Genomic DNA, 19,817 nt, shown 5'->3' on the forward strand with positions numbered 1-19,817 from the left:
TGCTGACGGTGGTTGTGGTGGTGACGGTGGGGGTGATGGTGGGGAAAACATCATCCTTAAATAGGCGAAGGAAACATGTGAGATGAGTGAAAGACAAGTGAATTAAATGCGCGGAAATTCTATTTCTTTTGTAAATCTGTAATTCCATCAACAACTTGGTCAATGTGTACAACAAACCAAAGATAGAAGGCAAAAGCAGACCATCTGTTATTCACATGAGAACATATGAAGAATGGGGCAAATGTCCATATTCAACCACATTATTTGGAACCGAAAACAAGGTTCAACAAGGAACAACTCCTTCAGAGGAACCCTACAACATCTAACTGCTACATCTTGGAAAATTAAAAGAGTTGAAACTAATCCATATCTCAACATTTCATCATCCAATTTAAGTTATTCCCTAAGCAAGGGCACCCGTACATGCTGTGGCTGGAGCAGCGTCAAGCTGTTTCTTTGCAGAACTGTATTTCTTGGTGACAAATCTGTATTGGGCAGGGATATACAAAAAAAATCAGTACAGTACTACCCATATTATAACACATCTTCAACTTGATATGTTTGAAAGCTAAAGTAGAGAATAGGGTGTATACGCAAGAGCCAATCAGGTGACGGTAGAATTGTTGATAGAGAAGGACAAGATGAAATAATAGTTCTCATGTGATTTTAGCTTCATGGTCTGTCTATTTACCTGAAGAAATCCCTCCACAGCAACTCAAACATCAACCAATTCATTCCACTGCCACCATCATCCCGCTTTGAGGAAGCAGAAATGGTTCTGTCAATCACAAAATTGCATTGAACAGTGAGTACATATCAAATATAAATTTTAGAAACTATAGCATCATTTAAGAGAAAGGCATAGGCACACCTGTTAGCTGTTTTCTTTAGCTCATCAAACATGCTGCGGGGAGAGAGGCATCCCATGGCCAGCCATGGAGAGATCTTGCATGAAAAGTTTGCACCATATATGCTATCATGGCTTCCATCTTTGCCACTCTTGGGTGGTTGTGCTTGGCACTCAGCTGCAAACTTTTTGAGCCTCTCTAGGGCTTCAGCTTCCCCTCCCACCATGGAAGCATTGGCAGCTGGTCTTCCATCCTATAAGACGAGATGAAAATATTGTCACTTTCCAGGGAACAGGTCAAAAAATATTATCACAGAACTATAAAAGGTGGAAACTAACAGTACCATGTGTCAAAAACAGTTTCCATGTCAATAAATGATGATACTCTTATTCTTCGAATCCATTTTAGGCTCATAAGCAATGGAAAAAGATCCAAATGCTAGCATTACTAAAGTTGCAGCTGAACCATTAACGACCATTCAAGTTATACAAATTTGAGCAAAAAGTTTGTTTGATACTAAATATTTTCATACTTAAAACCAGAATATTCAAAAATAACTCATTTCTCAGTCCCTCTCTCGTGTAAACATTTGATAGAAATAATACATACTCAAGTCTTTATATACTAAAATGCCAAGCAAGGCCTTATTGATTCTATAAACTTGTTCACCTTTTCCATTATCCTGATGTAAAAGATTGTTCATTTCTATTTATCTTGCAACCTCGACATCATCAATTCTCAATTATATCCACAGAACAATCCGTCCAAAACACTTTCGATGAAAACTATAGGATCAAAGATGAGTTAATACAACAACTCAGAAACTGAAAGTCAAACCTGAGACATTGTAGCAGATGGATTAAGACCCAAATCCATTAAGGAAGGAATATCCCCAGGCTCCACATCACCACGAGAGGGCAAGCCCTTCATTTGTTCCAAAGCCTCGATCGTCTTCCTCACCTCCAATCCCTTTACTTTCTCTCTAAACCCACCATAATTCGTGGGCATTTCCTCCAACTTAAATGGCAAATCATCCATATGGTACAGAGTGCTTCCCCAGAAGTACTTGACCTCCACATTCTCCTCCTTCATAGCGGCTTCGATCTTGTCCTCGGCCTTAACCTCGTCGTGCGAAACCTCTCTGTGCGCATAAATGGCGTCGGCGCCGATTGCCTTGGCCAGCTCCACCAAAACCGTCTCGGGCTTCCCGATTCGGACCACCAGATCGGACCCTCTTGCCTGCAGATTCTTGCGGAGGTCTGAGACCGATTCAACCAAGAAGGACGCACGGTATGGACCGGTCTTATCGAACCCAGAAGAGGATTTTCCGTAGTCTCTCGGGTCAAAGCAATAGACGGGCAAGACTGACATGGACTCGTTGTTGGCCGAGTTGAGGCACTCGTTATCGTGGACACGCAAATCGTTTCTGAACCAGACAATGGAAGCTCGGCGAATTGCGGCCCCATTGGAGGGGTCTAGAGGACGGCGAGGGCCTAAAGAGAGAGGGTTTTGCAGAGGGTTGGCTGAGATGGTGGACTTGAATGAGAGCTTCGGAGGAGTTACATTGGCCGTGGATAGAGAGAGGTGAGCCAAGGAAGAGGCCTGAGTGGGCACCTTAACCTTGTTTGGCTGGGAAGAAAACAAGGTAGAAACTTTGGGTTGTTGGAAAAAGTGGGTGGGGAGGATTGTAGAGAGAGAAAGAGAGAGGGAAGCAGTGGCAAAAGGAGGAAGCGATGAGGAAGGCACAATGGCAAGTGAGTTTGGTTCCTCTGACGATTTAGATTCTGGGTTTTCTGATACTTGGAGATTGGGGTCCATTTTCTAGGGTTCGTTTGAGAGATGGAGCAGAGATTGAAGATAAGCTTATGTCTTCCTTGTTGGCTTTGGCTACCTCTGGTTTGCTCTCTCAGTCTCGCTCACTATTTCTCTAGATTGTCTGATTGTGTTGTGTGTGTTCTCCGCGGTTGGTGGCCTTGTGATTTTTGCGGGTTTTAAAGCCTGTGGTCTCTTTGCATCCAAATTCCTTTGTTTAATAACCAACCTGCCTGCACCTAACAATTTGCACTAACTTTTCACATTTCAACTTCAACAGCCTTCAGTCTAATTCAGATAATTAGATGAGTGGTATGGCCTTTGGCCCGCTAAAACTCCAATTCAATCCTTTTTTTCTTTTCCTTTAAAATATTATTTAAAAATAAGGTATATTGATAGAGGGAAAATCGAACACAAAATTTTATATACGTTCTAGGATCCTGTCACCAATACTCTCCATATTCTCCGTTCTTGTGTTGTTTATCATCCAAAATAAATGGGGATTTAGGTTTAGCAAACTTCTTTTTATTGAAGTTACCAAATTAATTAGATCATCTACACAAGATTTGGGACTGTGGCACAGCTATGTGTTCATGAAGCTGATGGGACATCAACGTTGGTTGTGGAATGGGTCCCTAACACATTAGGGTGTTAGGTGCATTATGAAACCCCCTTGATTTTAATTCCTGAATAGACGTGGTTCGTGTCCTATCATAATCTTCTGAGTCATTGTGTACACACACCCAAAAATTTATTCTGCACGCATTCTATGTTTTCAAATAATACAATTATTCCTTTCGCAAAAATAAAATAAAATAATAATAATAATACAATTATTCACTTAAATAAGTTTAGTTTAGACGGGGTGTCGTTTAACGCTGGGTCGTTTTCGCTTAACGACTGAGGTCGTGTCGTGTGCGCGCACCGCGCTCCATGCGCAGCGGAAGAGGGCCTGTGTTAAGTCTTCAGCCAATACTGAGGCTCAACGTTCGGACGATGAATCCTTCCAATTTCTCGTGAGGCTTATCATCGACGAAGAGTAATCTGAATTGTATGGACTGTTTTGTGGGCTTTGCACATGCCCCGGCTACTGCAATCTTGCGCCGACCGGTAACCTACACTACTTCAAGAACATATAGAAATGGCGGGTTGAAATTGAGAGCAAAGCTCGTCGAAGAAAATGACCCATTACTTCAATCCGCCTTAGATTCAGCCTCTCTTCGTTTCCGAGAAACCCATCGACCAGGCAAGCCCATATCCTCTGTATTTGACACTTTTCTTTTTCAGTGGGGTATTTAATCAATCAAATAGCTCTTAATGATTCGTATTATTATGGATGATCTGTTTTTGTTTTTGTTTTATAGTAGCAATTCGAGTGACGCAAACAACTTATAAAGAATGCATCTTTATTTGAATTTTGTGTGCAATTTCTGAGTATGTGATTAGTACTTGCAATTCATGTGCAGAGCCTCTCTTTGTTGATCCGTATGCCGGTTGCTTTGTTGCTCCTAATGCTCAGATGGATATGAAGCAATCCTCGGACCATTATTGCCTTGGAACAAAATTCATTGATGATAAGTTGCTCCGTACAGTGAACCATATTGATGGACTTAAGCAGGTAGTTTTTGTTTGTCTAGAGATAAGATTTAACTTCATAGACTTGTTCTTGTCAATCCTTAAGTTTCGATGGTATTCTTCTTGAAAGTGCAGGTTGTTTTGCTAACAGATGGCATGGACACCCGTCCATATAGGCTTAGTTGGCCAACTTCAACCATTATATTTAATATATCTCCAGAACGGGTATTCAAAAGAGCAGCTGAAAAGCTTCAAGGTGATTGCAAACTTACAACATCAACTATAGTGACAATTTGGTGAAATTAAAGATTTTGCAGCCTATTTGAAAAAAAAAAAGATAATTGTGTATCATGGGCATCAAATATTTTGTTGATGCATGTCTTGTTTAATTCTTAATCCTCAGCAAATTCCAGCTTTTTAGGAATTCTTTTATTATACATTACCATCTTGTTTTTGCTAAGTAGGCATTGCAAAATGTTCTCATAGTATTATCTTAAATCCCTCAGGTGTTGGGGCAAAGATTCCAAGAAGCTGCGTATCCCTTCATGTTCCTTTGGAATCCTCCAACATACAGCAAAGTCTGCGTACTAAAGGCTTTAACGGCAATCGCCCTAGTATATGGGCCATGCAGGTATCTAAAGAAGGTTTTCAAGCTATACTATAATGACTGACCAGTAGTTGTCTTTTTGTGTGTAGCTTATCATGGTGATTCTGTTTAGTGGGTAGGGAAGTCATTTTAGTATGTTGTTGTAGGGGCTCCCTGTGATGACATTAGCAAGTTTTGAGGACATATTGCTCACTGTAAGTGGTTCTGCCATGAACGGATGTTTTTTCTTGGGAGAATTGCCTGCTTGGTTGGCAGAAACTGAAATAGGGATCAAGGTCAGTTTGCTTATTTCAAGTGTTTTTCAGTGTTTGAATTGCTTTTCTCTGTCAAGAAAGAAATGCACCACCTGTTTCCTGTTTTGTTCTGTAGACTAGTGCAAGGAAATGGATGGAGAAATTATTCATGAACAATGGCTTTCGGGTGGACATGATTTGCTATGAGGAAGTTGCGCGGAGTTTAGGCAAGGATTTAGCATCAGGAAGCTATAAGAATATACTATTTTCTGCGGAACAACTGCGGTTTTCTGATGATCAGGTAACATGTTTTTCGGTATCTGACAATTTATGAACGCTTAAATAGTGGTATTCATGTAACCAGAGGAATCAATCTCGCAACTCATCCTGTCTGCATATTCAAACCGTTATCTTCTTTCCCTAAGAGTTAGTGTGTTGTGTCAGTATCATTAATCCTTCAAACGCTGGAACCTTTCTAAACCTTTTTACATTGTTGACAGATGGAAACTTGGAGGAAGGAATTTCAAAGAACCGAGGAAGAAGGGGATGAGGAAGGCTTCGAAGAGCTCTAATACAATGCCATGTTTGTTTCGTATTTTATTATCTTGTTTTTAATTAAGCCGCCACATTGTAAATCATTTATAATGAAATTTTGGAATTTAGTTGTTCTCTCTTTCCTTCTTTGTATAAGTTTTGAAGATGTTAAGGGCTCTGCTCCCATTTCATTTTTGGACATGTTCTCCACATGTTTATTGCTATTTTCGTGAGGAGAATCTGTGTTTCACGTGTACAGTGATATGTTGGATATAAATGCGATGCTTATTCGATCCACAATCAGATTCACAATTTTCACGTAAGACAGGCCTGTGAATAGTTATTATTTTCTGAAAGTTTGATCGAGGACCAATCCAATTCTATAAAGATTATGTATTTTTGGCTCTTTGCTATGGAAGTAAAGTCGAGTCTATGTTTGGTCTCACCACAATGCCGTGATGCTATCATACTCTCTTTCTTTGTACACAAACTAATAAAGTTTAATTAATTTAATAAGACAGCTTCAGACCCAATACATAGAAAAGGTTCACCTAATGACCCACAATTCCAAGCCGCCAATCAAAATCACTACCTAATTCCCCTTCGCCAAGGATTGTAATTTGTTTGTTTGTTTCACCCTTTTGGGACAACAAAGCTGACGAAACGTCGACCCGAAGAAACAAGCAGCCTCGACTCGAACCATACCACAAAATAGGTACCTGGCTTTCATCCACTCAGAAAATCAACGAGTAAGGAGTTGACCAAAATACCTTATCTACATAATAACTCGGAAAAACATCTGATGTATATTACAATTTACACACACACGAATATCTGTCTTCAGACAAGCGTTAACAAAGCTCATTTTCTCTGTCCTTCCATTTAAATTAAGAAGCAAAAACGAATTTGCCAGTGCTCACGTGGCCAGCTCCTGAAAATAGTTTGCAGGAGCCACTTCGAAGCCGTAGAACAAAAATATGCTATGCTACTGTTGATTCAAAACAGAAAGTGTAGGCCGTGGTCTTACAACGTTCAGCACACCTTTTGCTGTTGCCTGTTGAGAGAGGAATGAACAATAAACTGTTAAGAAATTGCAATGCAAAAATTATAAGTATCTAGCCCAGCGTCTTGCCTGGGATTTTACCTCAAAGAAGGAGTTGAAGTTGAGACGCATCAGAAAACGCCTAAGAAATGGGGCTCGCTGGCTCCCAACAAGCCTACTACTGCGCAATATCGTGTATAGCGAGTTTGATTTCTTGTTAAATTCCTGAACAAAGTAAAACAAAACCTAATTGAAGATGAAGTCCACATATTGGAACATTATATTACATGTTAAATAATGCAAGCAGCTACGGAGTCTTGTGAAAGCCAAACAATATAACCTACATCCTCGAATAATGCAGGGCTAGTCAATTGTCAGAGACAACCCGACAGGTAAACAAACTTTGGCATCAACAACGGAGTAAATTCCCAGGACAGTTGCAGCAGTATAATATGAGGAAATTATTCTTGCCAATAATTTCAAGAAGAGAGAATATTTTCGCAAAACAATGATGTATACCTCTATAATGTGTTCCAATTCAGATGTATTTGCACTGCTTTCTTGGTTCTCAATGTTCCAGCAGAACTGAAGGCAAAGTTTCATTATGCTGTCCAGTATCCTTGATAAAGAGCCAATGTCCAAGAAAGATTGTGAAATTAAAGCTGATAAATACCTGTAGGAAATTTTAGAATTCCATGAGCATTATATGGACAAAGCACATACAGGGAATAGCTGAAAATATGTAAGAGCAACAGTAACAAGCTCTTCAACAAATTAATTAAATGAACAGAAAAAAATCAAATGCACAACCATGATTCGGTTATGTGCTTGGCAGAAATACAAAGGCAACATGAACCTCTAAAAGATTGAACAAATTCCACAAAAATTCATAGTTGACTAAACATTAATTGCCTTGTAATATTCAAAAAGGAAACCACATATCCTATCAAGTGTGGGCAAGGTGTCACAAAGACCTTTCGATTCCCTAGTAAATTCTTGGTCCTCAATTTATACGGGGCTCTTCTGCTCCAAGCTATCATCACAATCAGCAATCAAGGATCTCTAACTACAAAACTAAATCGAACTGTGGAACGATAAGCCTAGAAACAAAAACTAAACAAGTCTAAGTGGCTCTCAAATGGCTTTCCCCTACCTACAGTTTTCCTGCATTCATCATATTTCATAAGTAGCGTGCCTCAACCATTCTCATTAAGTACATCTAATATGATTCTATGCATATTAGACAATTTTTAAAACTGATAGCCATCCAAAAGCATGACAACATAGAAGTGATATATTATTAGAAATTATTTATTCAACTTACTCCTGATGGACGCCAACAAGTCCAGTAAAATCATTAGAATCTTGAATATGAGCTTGCAAAACATTCCATTGGGATTCTATCACATCCACCTGAAACAGAAAATACATTAGGTTATGCACAGATACTGTTCTATACTGCTTTGTTTTTTTGCATGGTTTTTGCACAACAAATCTCTGGGAAAATAATGAATATATGGAAGTGAAAGTTAAATGGAATAAACCATAACCTGTATATAAAACTGAAGGTTTCTAATCAAGAAAGCCATATGCTCTCTAATACGCCACATTGGTCTAGATCGCTGCCTTCCCTGCTGAGATACTGAGCCCTTTACATGATCATTCCTATGCTTGGCAAAATCTGTGTGATCTTGATGCATCACAGAGGCCCATGATTTCTCCAATTCCATTTGTGTCCGCTTTAGCCGCAGCAAATATTGGAAGACCCTGCAGTACCTGGGGTACACCTGATGTTAGCATGCATTCACATCAAGAACATTCAATAGTTAATAAAATGTTTCAGCAGCTGATTCCTCAAAAAGCTTCTCCAAAATAGAAAAGCATTAGAAATTTTTAGGGACAATTACCAAATATATAGAAACTAAAACAAAGAATGGCATCTGCAAGTAGCACCAGCAGTGGAGTCTTACTTAGAGAGCACATCTGGGGTAAAAAACAACTGTAAGGGCCAATCAACGGAGTATTCAAGAGCAATGCCATCCCAACCATCAAGAGATATTTCTGAAGAAGCACTTGATAGTGCCGTGCCTGCATTCCCATCTGTCTTTGGTAAATCTACTTGGGAGGATTTTACAGTCATTCCAAATGATGGCATCCTACCAGAGACAGAATGATAGTTGAATAAACAATGTTTATGAAACCTCAAAGTGAAATGACTGATAGGGAAAAAAAAAGGCTACATAGTCAAGACCTTTATTTAAAGCAGACAGTAGGAACAATCAAAAAACAGCTCTAACCTTAAGGATACTCTAGAGAAATACTTGTCTTCCTCACTTATAGTCTTAATTGCAGCCTGCATTGGAAGTAGAGCTAAATAATTTGTTTCCAAACATTTGAAAAATGAGGCATGTTGACGCAATTAATATCTCAACTCTGTGATTTAATATGTAAGGAGTCATTTTATAATAACCTTACCAGCTGAAATGGGACCATAAGATCAGCCTCAGCAGTTGATTGGCGAGGAGGTAGACGCATCAACTGGCGGCTCTCTTCAAGAAAGCACTGACATAATAGATCATGTCTAATTAAGAAACCTCCCAGGTTACAATCATTTAATGGGAAACTATACTAAATATAAGACCACATCAGTACTTCCTGCACATCTACCTTAAGAAAAACTCCAAAAATAGCATTTTCCCGTCCAATCATTACTGAACACAAAATTGTCATCAAACGATGACAATTCATTTAGAGATTCGGGGAAGGTATACACAGTCACCCCGATGAGAATAAAATTAAAAAATTTTGTACTTGGAAAACAGAAGGAAGCAATCTTTACATATTTTCCATCCTTACCTGAAAGAAATCTCCTTTTGCTAAAAGAAAATAGTCTTTCAGTGCCTTCAGATGGCCATTTAAGTCAGCGCGTACAACCACAAGCTGCAGAAATTGAGGGAATATAGTAAATTTTTGTTCTATAACATGGAGGGACCAAAATTTTCACATTCAGCACCTGCCAAAGATGACTGGCAGCAGTAGCCCTAATTGAGTCAATAGCACATTCAAAAGATCTTTTGTGAAACTCAGATGATTCCTGCACATAATGAACACGTAATTTACTCTTAATTAGAAAGAGAAGCTATATCTTGTGTAAAGAAACAAATATAAAGATTGTCAAGAACTATATATTCTGGCACAGTGGATCAAATGCAAACTATCGCATTATCCACCTTATTATGACCTTTAGTTCCAGAAACATGATATCAGCAAGATATGTAGTAATCATAGGGCAAACAGAAAACCTTTAGTTCCAGAAGCATAGTTTCAATCTTATCAGCCTCGGACTGTGGAAGCAATTCTTCTCCAATCAACTCTTTATCCGCAAAAGGGTCTTTGAGGAAAGGAAATCTCCCTGAAAATCCTTGAACTTTGTGAGAGCCTCTAGGCACCTGTTGATGATACACAATATCCTGAAACCGAAAGGCATGGCTCGGATTGCGAAGAACCCTGATGGCCTTGCCTGAAAATAAAATTGATTCTGCAACACGCATATGGATATACTCGGGTAGCATATCCTACAAAGAGAAAGGGGAAGACAATGTAACTCGTAAGTAACAGAATTTGAGTTTCAAAGTTTGGTTTCTCTTTGAGGCAGCGGTGTACCACAAATTAAAGCCAAGGTAAAGGGAGAATATGAAATCCCAAAAGACAAAGTCAACAATACCAAATATATATGAAATCCCAAGTGCCAATCTGTTAAAGATGTATCGTCCGTTGACATGCGTGCCAACTTTTCAGATATGTCTCTATGAGATGAGCCATGCTCTACATCCTTATCTTCCTGCCTGAAAAGTGATACAGTCAACCATATAAACCATTTTAAGTTGAGTGTTGCTAAAAAATGGAAGGGTATGCCAGAAGGAGAGACACAAGGCATTATATGTTATGGAAGTTCGACAAATATGCAAAGCCCTAACAAAGGAGTTTCTTCCGTCACTACCTCCTAATGAAAAACTCTCCATGCTGGTCTTGAAGAATCCCATATACCATCCACGCTGCCAGCTGGTTATACAGCACCTGATGTGCATGCCAAAGAAGCCTATGCTACCAACACACAGCAATAAACAAATTAGAAATTAATCAGCTTATAATTCATTTGCCACTAAAACATAACAAACAGTTCCTAACAGTTACTTTCGAAAAAAGTACACCGCATACACACTGTCCCATTCGCATGAAAAATGAGGTGTATACCTCTGAATGCATGTTTGCAACTCAGGCACTCCACAATGGCATCGTTTGTGCAAAAGGTTCAGAAGCTGACCGCCACGAATGTCATCGCGCTCAATCTCCAGAACAAGCTCATACAGAGGCGGCAAGAGCACAAAAAACTAGCAAAAACCAACTGATCATAAGAAACACAAACAAAAATGATTACCGAACAATGCAGCATGCACATTCTTAAAACCCGACCTTATTGAGGCCTTGAGTTACAGTTGCCAATATGGGGACAGTTTCGGACAACAATTTCTGCTCAATGTGGAGAACAGCAGACCTATAGACCGAGAGTATCTCCACAATGCCATTGGCAATTGCCCTACGATACACACTCGGCTTTTCAGCTTTGGGCTTGGACAAGTCAGAGGCCAAAGAACTCGCATTTGCAGACCTTATCCAACTTAAATTCCGAGACCTGACGGAAAAGCGGTCAAGCTCCCGATAGTAAAACCCTAATGTGGTGATCTTCTCTATAAGATCCCTGCAGAGAACGCAGAAAACGATTGGGCATGAAATTGGAATATGTGAAATTTGGAGGGTTTGAGTGTGAATATTTTGGGTACCTTTCGCTGGGTTGAATGAAGGAGATATCGGGAGCGAGCTTGAAAGTAGGCTCATCGGAAATGGGAGCGTCGACGCCGAGAGACTTGGAATGCTCTCTCTCGTCGATTATCAGATCGCCGGTGTAGCCCAACAGTGCAAGTAGCAACTCGTGTAACATTGCTGCTTCTTCTTCTCTCTGAATTCTAGTGGAGAGAGATTGGTCAAACTCAGACACTCGCACTGAGCACTGAGGAGTACAAAACGGCGCCGGATTGCACCGGCTAAGGCTTGCTAGGTGGGTTTGGTGGCAACTGGCCGTAATTTGCTTGACGGATTGATTTATGCTTCCCCAGAACGGCAAAGCTCAAGCCTCAAACCCGAACGGAAAAATAAGGAGGGAGCTTTGTGGTTTTTCAAGTATTTTAAGCGGGTTATTTTATCCAGATTTTAAATTAAAATTTTTATTTGAATGGGACTAAAAGAAATAACGAATGGAATGGTATGGATAATGGAACTAAGAAAGAAGGAAAAGTCAGCTAAAAAATAAAAAATTCATGGTGAAACCTTTACATTAATGCGGAAGAAATCTGACATCTGTTCATTTAAGTATTTCTCATTTCTTTATTCTCTTTCCTTTTTCTGGTTATAACTTATAATCCTTTGTTAACTTTCATTATTTTTTCTCTCATTTTATTCAATTCCAGTAAAACTCCCAAACATTCTCTGTTTTAAAAGCTAACTAGTTCTCTCTCTTTCGGGTTAAATTCAAGGGAATAGGCCTATAAGGTTAACCCGCCCCTTGCCCTTGAGATCAAATCCTCCTCCACTATTTCAAACTATTTTTGAATATCACTTTGTCAAAACATTAAGCAGATTATAACAATTGAATTTCAACCAGCAGCAGGCATAGCTCAAGTATCCCCCGCTTGATCTCTCTCTCTCTCTCTCTCTCTCTCTCCTCCATCTTCCATGACGTTGAAAATTGCGAACGCTTACACCATGGAAATAACAGAACCATACAAAATTCCCAAAAACAGTCTCCACTTCAGCTAATTCTTGAGCTTAGTTTTCACCTTTGTCCCATTTTTGCTGCTATTGCTTTTACTCTTATTCCTCTTTTTATGTTTCTTTCCACTTTGTGTTTGCTCCTCTATTCTTTCATAAGGATTCACCTCCTCAAACTCGATGGGCTTTATAATCACACCAGGTTTCTTCATTACCTGCACACAATTGCATTTAAGGTGAGAATTGAGAGATGTAATTCAAAAGCACGCAACATCCAGCTTACGGAAACAAAGGATAAAATTGCATGTGGTATTGCAGAATTTCATCATTGGATGTCATTTCAAGCATATTCTCACGACATAGTAATAGATGTAAAAAGAGCTATAATTTCTACAAGAATAGTCAATCTCCAGTGGAATTGTAATGAGGCACTTACTTCAGGCCGATTAAGAGCTCCAACCGCAGTTGCGGGGTTGAATTCAGGACCAAGGGGCATGCGGATGCTCTGTTCATAAACTTCTTTGGACGTGAAAGGGTAAGGCAATGATTTTGTATAAAGTTTCTCAGCCTGTCAAATTCAAACACAAAGGAAAGGGTCACTTAATCGCCACAAACAAGTATAATCAGACACTTGGACATTAACCCTTGCTCTACGTCTACTAATTTCTATCATCTAATGTTTCCTTGTGAATTAAAACATTCATTTGTATGGGACATCACCTACTTGATGAAGAGTGAGTGCTACCATGAAAGACGACTAACCTTTTTATCCAACTTTTCTGAGATAATAACACGTTTAAGATGTGCATCCTTCCTCTTTTTAAGGGTTTCTTCTCTCATCCTCTTGGCACTTTCATGTTCTTGCAACATCCAAGAAGGTAACCCTTTCTTTTTCTGTACATGAGTCCACTGACCCCATCCAGGGAGTAAAACAGGCTTTTCGGGTTCAGGATTTTCCTTGTTCAGGACTTCCTGTTTTTCCTTCTCAAAGTCATCCTCCACATCATCAGCCGCAAAGGCTTGACGAATTATCTCAGCTTGGGAAGGAAGTTCATAAGATGATTCAACTTTTGGATCTGAAGTAAGAATCCCATCTACCATCTGCCCCTCACTATCTGCATCACTATCCTCGTCCAAATCCTTCACAGGTTCCTGTAACAGAAACATTTTCAAAGGGTTAAGCTAGCCAATCAATCATAAATGTGGGAAATGTAAATTTTATAAACGCAAAAAGGCCATACTTGCAAATTTTGATTGAGCACAACTGATTCCAAGGGCCGAGTAGGCTTATTCGCATTGGCATCTGCATTGTTGCCACCTTTCATCTGTATTCATTACACTAGAAATGGTAATTACCAAAAAGAAAGGGAAAAAAGCACATATCCAGCGTAGGAAAAGTATACAAATACTTGCATTATTCATAAGGAAGAATAAAAAGAATATGCAAAAGAAAACTAACCTTTTTCCATGTGCCTGAAGCAAAAATAGAAACCTCATGTGTTGTCTTCGGACCTGGGTCTTGAACAATATCATCGAAGTTCTGTGAACCACAAGAGATAGAGATGGCATTGTCATGCTCATAGATCAAAAGAGAGGTCTCCAAGAAAGACAGGAAAAAATTAAGAAGCCTTATTACCTTGAAAAGAGAATCCTTATGATTTTTAAATTCCTTATGAAGTAAGACAGGATTAATGCCGCCATTGTTCTGCAAATCACTACTTCTGTCTTCCCTGATATCAACATTTTCTTTGGGCTCGAAGTCATCTTCACTATCACTATTACCATAATAATTATCTGATCTAATCTTATTATCTGATTGGGTCTTATTACTTGATTCTGGAGCCTCCTTCTTGGATGCATTGAAGACCATTCTACCACTTGGAGGGGCCACTTTTGCATTATCTGCCCCATTTGAATCCTCCAACTGATTTGACCATGACTCATACTCTTGAAGAGCAAGTTTAGCTTCTTCAGCAGCTGCCTCATTCCTTTTTTTCAATCCACGTACCTATGTCAAACAAACAGCTGACTAATGACTTCACAATACAAGGACCAAAAGAATCATGAACGTGACAGGGTCAAGGGAAAGATACAAACAGTAAGTAATGTTTATTTTCCTTACTCAACTGGCCTTCTGAAGATAATTAACATAAGTTCTGACATAATAAAGCATTTTATTTTCAAACAAAGGATTGAAACAACAATGAAATTCATGGTAGTTGTAAATTGCTACTACATTGTTAATATCTGAAACTAACAAGAAAAACCAAAGCTTTACCATAAAAGGTAATGAAAGCACTCCTGATTTAGGCACTTCATCATCTTCATCCAACAAGTTAAGTGTCTTCTCCTTTGCTTTTTCTAACAACTTTGATGCCCTAGCCTGATCTGAACCAGCTGAATATACATCTACATCATCCTCATCACTACTGTCATCACTGCTACTGCTACTACCATCTTTCATAGAATTCATTTTTCTTGTTAGCAGAGCATGCAGGTGCTGCTGTTCAGCAATCGCAGTCCGAGTTCCTTCATCTTGGACATCTATACCACGCTCTTTGATGCGCTTGGTCCACTTGGAGCTACCTTTGTGCCTCAGAGTCATTCGTTCCTGGATCAAGTTGAAAAGAAAAGAATTTACACTTTGTCTTTTCGCTTGTACAATAAAGAGTGTTTCTTGACTGTAACAAGAAGTACAGTTTGCCTTATGTTTCTGCATCCTTAGTGTAACCAGAAAAGAGAGAAAAATAAAGTTTCTTGAGGAAGTAATGCACTAAGGAACCAAAACAAGTTAACTACCACCTATATTTGGGGAAAAATCTATCACCTTTGCTCTCTCATACTCTTGCTTCATTGCGAGTTCTTTAGCAGCTTCTGGATCCATTTGACTTTGTGTAGATGATGCCTTCAATCTATCTTTCTTCAACAGACGATGATATGTTTTGGATTTGATCTTTTTTATGTGTTTTGACTTCATTTCATGACGGAAGAGAAGGCTGCGCATTTTGGCCATTCGATTATGGCGGTCCTTTTCATCTTCAGCTGATACCTGTCAAGCAAACCAGAACAAGAAACATACATTCAAGGAATAGATAATTTAGTTTGGTGCAAACACAGAACAATTTAGCTACACTATGCACCATACAAGAACAAAAGGCAAAAAGATAGTTACAGCAACATGATAGATTATTGACAACCATACAAAGGATACAAAATACTGAAAAACTAAAGTAACATCAATCTCTGTAATAATCAAAACAAGGTGCAACTTAGTTTTGAAGAAGTTAACATGAAGGTTTTATCAACTATCACAATCTCATTTCAATCATGTCATAGAACCTTAGTGTCCAGTCAGACAGTTTAACATCAGTCATTCTATTAGATATGAGTACGATCAGATAAATTAACAATTTTGAAGACAATAGGAGCCAATAAGTTGCCAAAACTCATCTTATAAAACAATATTATTCCATCAAGTGCACTAGTCTATTGTATACATACCTTATTTAATTCAAGAAGCCTTGACCCATCTTTTTGGTGAGCCTCCATAACCTGGTCGTCATAAACTAATGAAGCAATTTTCTTCTCAAATTCTGTTCTTGGTTCAAATTCAGAAGCTATTGCTCCCACAGTTGAAAACCCCAAATCCATATCATCGTCAAAATATATGGTAGGCGCCTCCCTGTTTCTCTTAATGATTGGCTCCCACTTCTGCAACTCTTCCTTTGATTTTTCATAGGCTGCTTTCCTCTCCAATTTCTCTTGATCTGCCTTTGGAAGCGGAGCAGGAGTAGGAACAGATTTCTTTTCCAAATGATGTATTCTCTTTCTAAGTTTGCTATAACCAGATACTCCATGGAGAGGGTCCAGAAGGTCTCCAATGCTAACGGGTCCTTCACCCTCCAACATATCACGGGTAGGGTTATACTCAGACTCGGGATACGCCTCTGATATAACAACATTATTTTTCTTCTTCTTCTTCCCTGACAAAGACATTAAATTCACAGTGAGTCAAGCCCCTGATAAATATCCTCAAGCAATGGATAGATAACTCTGAATGCATAACTGGGGACTTTAAACAAATCCCATATGTGAACTTTCAGAGTCCCCATAACAAAACAGTATTCTGCTTCATTAACTCAAGGGCTACATCATTTTTATACATGAATATTCATAATTGCATCATTTGTGCTCTAAACACAATTACACGGTAAATTAAGCTGGCTATGAACAATCAGAGGAACTGTCTTACCTTCAAAAGCTTCACTTGTAATTCGTGTGGTTCTTTGCCTTCCATCATCATCCTTCTCGTCCTCGTCCTCAACCCCATCCTCTCCAGCGTTCCTGGTGTCATTGTCATCATCCGATGACACATTTTCATCCTACAATAAACATGCACATTGATAACACAGATTTGAAAAAACTCAAAGACTCCTTCTACTATGCAAAGCCAGAACAACCACTACAAAGTCCCGTAAACTGATATTGTAATTCGACAGTAACAAACCTCAAATTCCTCAGGCATCTGATACTCGAGGTTCTCGACGGGGTCGTACCGGCGGTTCTTCTTGGACTCCTCCTCCGGCAGCTCCTCTTCGTACTCATACAAGTCCCGGCCATAAACCTCTTCCTGATCCTCGTCGGAACCAAAACCCTCATCAACAGGGTTTAAGCGTTCGAGCTCCTTTCGCAAAGCGTTGGGCAAACGAGGGCCTTTTCTTTCTCTTGTATCGGTGCCTTTCTTTTGCTTCTTGCTGGGTTTGCCTCTCTTGCCCTTTGCCTCGCCTCTAGATTTTCGCTTCGTCTCCGCCATGTCGTCGGCGTGAGAGAGAGGAGAGAAGGGCTCGGTTGTCTTCTATAGTGATGGTGAGAGCAGTAGGCAATGCACTGGGCAAAACCTACTTGCCTCCAGTGCGCAAGAATTCTGTAGTGCGAGCCTTTGCAGACTCAACGGAGCTCGTTGTAGACCCAAACCAATCTAAAGCCCAAACGATTGAAAGTATAGTTGGGCTGCAACATTAGAGTGTCGGAACTATCGATCGATTCAAACAATCCAAAATTAGGCTCACATGTTTGGGCCCATATAAGTTCTTTTTTCTTTTTTTTAAGTTAAAAGCGATATTGAAAGGGAAATAAAGAATTAAACTTAGAAACTCGAGTGCAAAAATAAATACTCGACCCAGTTAAGTTTTGTGACACATAATAACACAAGGGTTCATTTGTTACTCGAGGTCGGAAGGGATTGTCTCATGTTTGGTACAAATATTTTTACTTTAAGTGAGATTGTGTCAACGGATTCAAAACAAAATTATGTGTTTGAATCCTCCCTTCTAATGAAAGCACACCTGAATTGGGATGCTTCATAAGCTGTTCATATTTCTACATCTTTCATTTTTCATATTTAAAAAATAAATTAATTAGTTCAAATTTTGTAGCTGTTATTGAGAATTTGTCATCTTAATCACCGATGCATAAGACAAAATATATTCAACTTATATTATAACTGTCAACTTGATATTTGATAAAATGAAAGTAACTGATTGGACAACATATATCCATGTGAATATCGATCTATCGCGAATTGGGTAGGCATATATCTTAATCAACCTCCAGGAACTTGGAATGCTTGATAGAGGAAGAAGAGGAGTCCCCCATTATTTTTGTTTGCAAGTAAAATATCTGCGACCGGTAGAGTCCATATGCATGCATGATCATGATCATGAGCATGACATTTCGTAGTACAGAGACAAAGAAGCTACGTTCCTTCCGAGTTCCAACTGCTGGTTTTAAACATTATTTAGGTTTTGTCCATTATCTCATATACACATGAATCAAAATGGTGGGTCCACCTGGTTTACAGTTACAATATATACAAAAATATAAATAGTAGCTCTCCTGGTATAGAGGAAACACAAATCATAATATAATATACCCATTAATATTGTTTGAAATTGAAATTCACTTGAAATTATACATGACGTACGCATAGCGCAACCAATCCCTTCTTAGCGTTCATATATATCTTTCACACGCCTTGGACATATTTCCATGTTTCCTTTCAAAGCAAACGCCTCACCATATTTTATATTTATATTTATATATGATGCATGCAAGATATAATGTCTGACCACAAAACGAACGCAATAATATATATATATATATACATGTCCATAATTTTATTTGGAAGATGATCTAAGTCTCTTGATAGCTTATGTAGATATTTGGCCGGAAATATGACAGAAACTAGGGGAGATTAAGTTTGAGTGGTTGCACTGCAAACATATTACCTATTATAACAGCACCTGAGGAACCCATATGTTGAGAGGAATAGGTGAGGAACCCATGTTGGAGAAGGGGAGCACGTGCAACAACTTACTAGCTTTTTTGGTTTGAAAAGCAAAAGCAAAGCCAAAGGGGTTTGCACGTGCCCTGCTTCTCCAACAAGGAGCCACACCCGCTCTACTTACAAGCCTTGCTTGCTAGCTGCACCCACACTCTTCCTTACATTTGAACAATAGAATAGAAATGGTGTGGATTGGATGAATTCAAGGAAGAAGAAACCAATGTTATTTATAGGCGCAAATGGGGGGGAGAGAGAGAGAGAGAGAGTGTGTGTGTGTTTAGATCTCTCATGCATGCATGTCATCATGGTAAGAGATGAAGGAGAGAGGAGTAATTAAATTGAAGGTACGTAGAGCAGGCAGGGAAAGAAGAAAACCTCTGTCAAACCATGCCATGCCATCATTTTGATATTGTCATTAATTTGTACTTGATCTGAAGAAAATCAAAAAAATTCAAAGTAGAGATATCTGAGGAGACCAAAAGAGGGTCCTGTCTGCCTTATTATTATTGTCACAAAACTAAACCCATTTGTTCCATGGAGCCTTGGAGAGGATTGATTCAATGCACAGAGAGAGACAAACACAAGCCTCTAAAGATTAAATCTCTTCCGGCCCCACCAATATATATATATGTATTGTTCAATACTGCTGCTGGGGCTGGGTGGGCAGCCTTGGATCGATCAAGAATCTCGGGCCATGATGTTTTCCTAGACGTCCTAGATCACCTCTTGGGATTTATTTGGGTGGGCCCAATGAGAGGTTGTCTCTTAAGTTCTCAACTCAACCAGCTTTTTGCTTTTGGGAAGAAATATTATTAATGAGTATCGGATTGGACATACATACAGTGCAAGCATGGCATGGGAAGAGAAGAGAAAGAATAATAATAATGTAAAGAGTGCACGTAGGGCTTTGCGTGTTGAGCACAAGCTTTTGAGTGTGGTATTTATGTTTGTTTCAGTTTTTTTTTTCTTTCTCAAAGGGCTTGGAGTGCTCCCTAAG

The 19,817-nt window shown here is 39.1% G+C and overlaps 4 protein-coding genes across 4 annotated transcripts; 1 reads left to right on the forward strand and 3 right to left on the reverse strand.

Moving 5' to 3' along the window:
• Positions 99–2,958, reverse strand: LOC18768313 (blue-light photoreceptor PHR2). The gene is made up of 4 exons (XM_007199769.2): positions 1,686–2,958; positions 872–1,101; positions 692–778; positions 99–485 (listed from the first exon to the last, which is right to left on the reverse strand). Exons 1-4 carry the CDS (start codon positions 2,664–2,666, stop codon positions 404–406), a joined length of 1,380 nt encoding a protein of 459 aa, XP_007199831.1. The 5' UTR covers positions 2,667–2,958; the 3' UTR covers positions 99–403.
• LOC18768392 (putative S-adenosyl-L-methionine-dependent methyltransferase MAV_4873) lies at positions 3,541–5,906 on the forward strand. The gene is made up of 7 exons (XM_007200369.2): positions 3,541–3,906; positions 4,127–4,278; positions 4,371–4,491; positions 4,742–4,866; positions 4,989–5,117; positions 5,212–5,376; positions 5,576–5,906. Exons 1-7 carry the CDS (start codon positions 3,714–3,716, stop codon positions 5,645–5,647), a joined length of 957 nt encoding a protein of 318 aa, XP_007200431.1. The 5' UTR covers positions 3,541–3,713; the 3' UTR covers positions 5,648–5,906.
• On the reverse strand, positions 6,088–12,094 carry LOC18766659 (gamma-tubulin complex component 4 homolog). Its single transcript, XM_007201143.2, has 16 exons — positions 11,493–12,094; positions 11,125–11,410; positions 10,906–11,042; positions 10,652–10,750; positions 10,376–10,496; positions 9,954–10,226; positions 9,665–9,745; positions 9,508–9,591; positions 9,127–9,213; positions 8,949–9,004; positions 8,622–8,807; positions 8,202–8,427; positions 7,976–8,064; positions 7,171–7,324; positions 6,754–6,876; positions 6,088–6,663 (listed from the first exon to the last, which is right to left on the reverse strand). The coding sequence occupies exons 1-16, from the start codon at positions 11,648–11,650 to the stop codon at positions 6,595–6,597; spliced, it is 2,229 nt and encodes a 742-aa protein (XP_007201205.1). The 5' UTR covers positions 11,651–12,094; the 3' UTR covers positions 6,088–6,594.
• On the reverse strand, positions 12,278–17,407 carry LOC18767717 (uncharacterized protein C57A7.06). The gene is made up of 11 exons (XM_020570109.1): positions 16,985–17,407; positions 16,730–16,859; positions 15,979–16,460; positions 15,305–15,526; positions 14,756–15,088; positions 14,114–14,485; positions 13,937–14,017; positions 13,719–13,802; positions 13,240–13,629; positions 12,914–13,045; positions 12,278–12,692 (listed from the first exon to the last, which is right to left on the reverse strand). Exons 1-11 carry the CDS (start codon positions 17,288–17,290, stop codon positions 12,522–12,524), a joined length of 2,703 nt encoding a protein of 900 aa, XP_020425698.1. The 5' UTR covers positions 17,291–17,407; the 3' UTR covers positions 12,278–12,521.

The sequence above is a fragment of the Prunus persica genome, chromosome G8 (assembly GCF_000346465.2).
Source record: "Prunus persica cultivar Lovell chromosome G8, Prunus_persica_NCBIv2, whole genome shotgun sequence".
Lineage (NCBI taxonomy): Eukaryota > Viridiplantae > Streptophyta > Magnoliopsida > Rosales > Rosaceae > Prunus > Prunus persica.

Bases quoted from the DNA above. Each gene is read 5' to 3' on its own strand.
- LOC18768313 (XM_007199769.2), bottom strand. From the start codon at position 2,666: ATGGACCCCAATCTCCAAGTATCAGAAAACCCAGAATCTAAATCGTCA. The intron at 1,102-1,685 runs GTTTGACTTTCA...CTCGTCTTATAG, and splicing joins CATCTGCTACAATGTCTCAG to GATGGAAGACCAGCTGCCAA. The intron at 779-871 runs GTGTGCCTATGC...TGTGATTGACAG, and splicing joins CTAAAGAAAACAGCTAACAG to AACCATTTCTGCTTCCTCAA.
- LOC18768392 (XM_007200369.2), top strand. From the start codon at position 3,714: ATGGACTGTTTTGTGGGCTTTGCACATGCCCCGGCTACTGCAATCTTG. The intron at 4,279-4,370 runs GTAGTTTTTGTT...TTGAAAGTGCAG, and splicing joins ATATTGATGGACTTAAGCAG to GTTGTTTTGCTAACAGATGG. The intron at 5,377-5,575 runs GTAACATGTTTT...CATTGTTGACAG, and splicing joins TGCGGTTTTCTGATGATCAG to ATGGAAACTTGGAGGAAGGA.
- LOC18766659 (XM_007201143.2), bottom strand. From the start codon at position 11,650: ATGTTACACGAGTTGCTACTTGCACTGTTGGGCTACACCGGCGATCTG. The intron at 11,411-11,492 runs GTACCCAAAATA...CGTTCTCTGCAG, and splicing joins TTCATTCAACCCAGCGAAAG to GGATCTTATAGAGAAGATCA. The intron at 6,664-6,753 runs GTAAAATCCCAG...CTCTCTCAACAG, and splicing joins ACTTCAACTCCTTCTTTGAG to GCAACAGCAAAAGGTGTGCT.
- LOC18767717 (XM_020570109.1), bottom strand. From the start codon at position 17,290: ATGGCGGAGACGAAGCGAAAATCTAGAGGCGAGGCAAAGGGCAAGAGA. The intron at 15,089-15,304 runs GTGATAGATTTT...AACTTGATCCAG, and splicing joins AAGAGTATGAGAGAGCAAAG to GAACGAATGACTCTGAGGCA. The intron at 13,803-13,936 runs GTTAGTTTTCTT...TAATGAATACAG, and splicing joins CTTCAGGCACATGGAAAAAG to ATGAAAGGTGGCAACAATGC.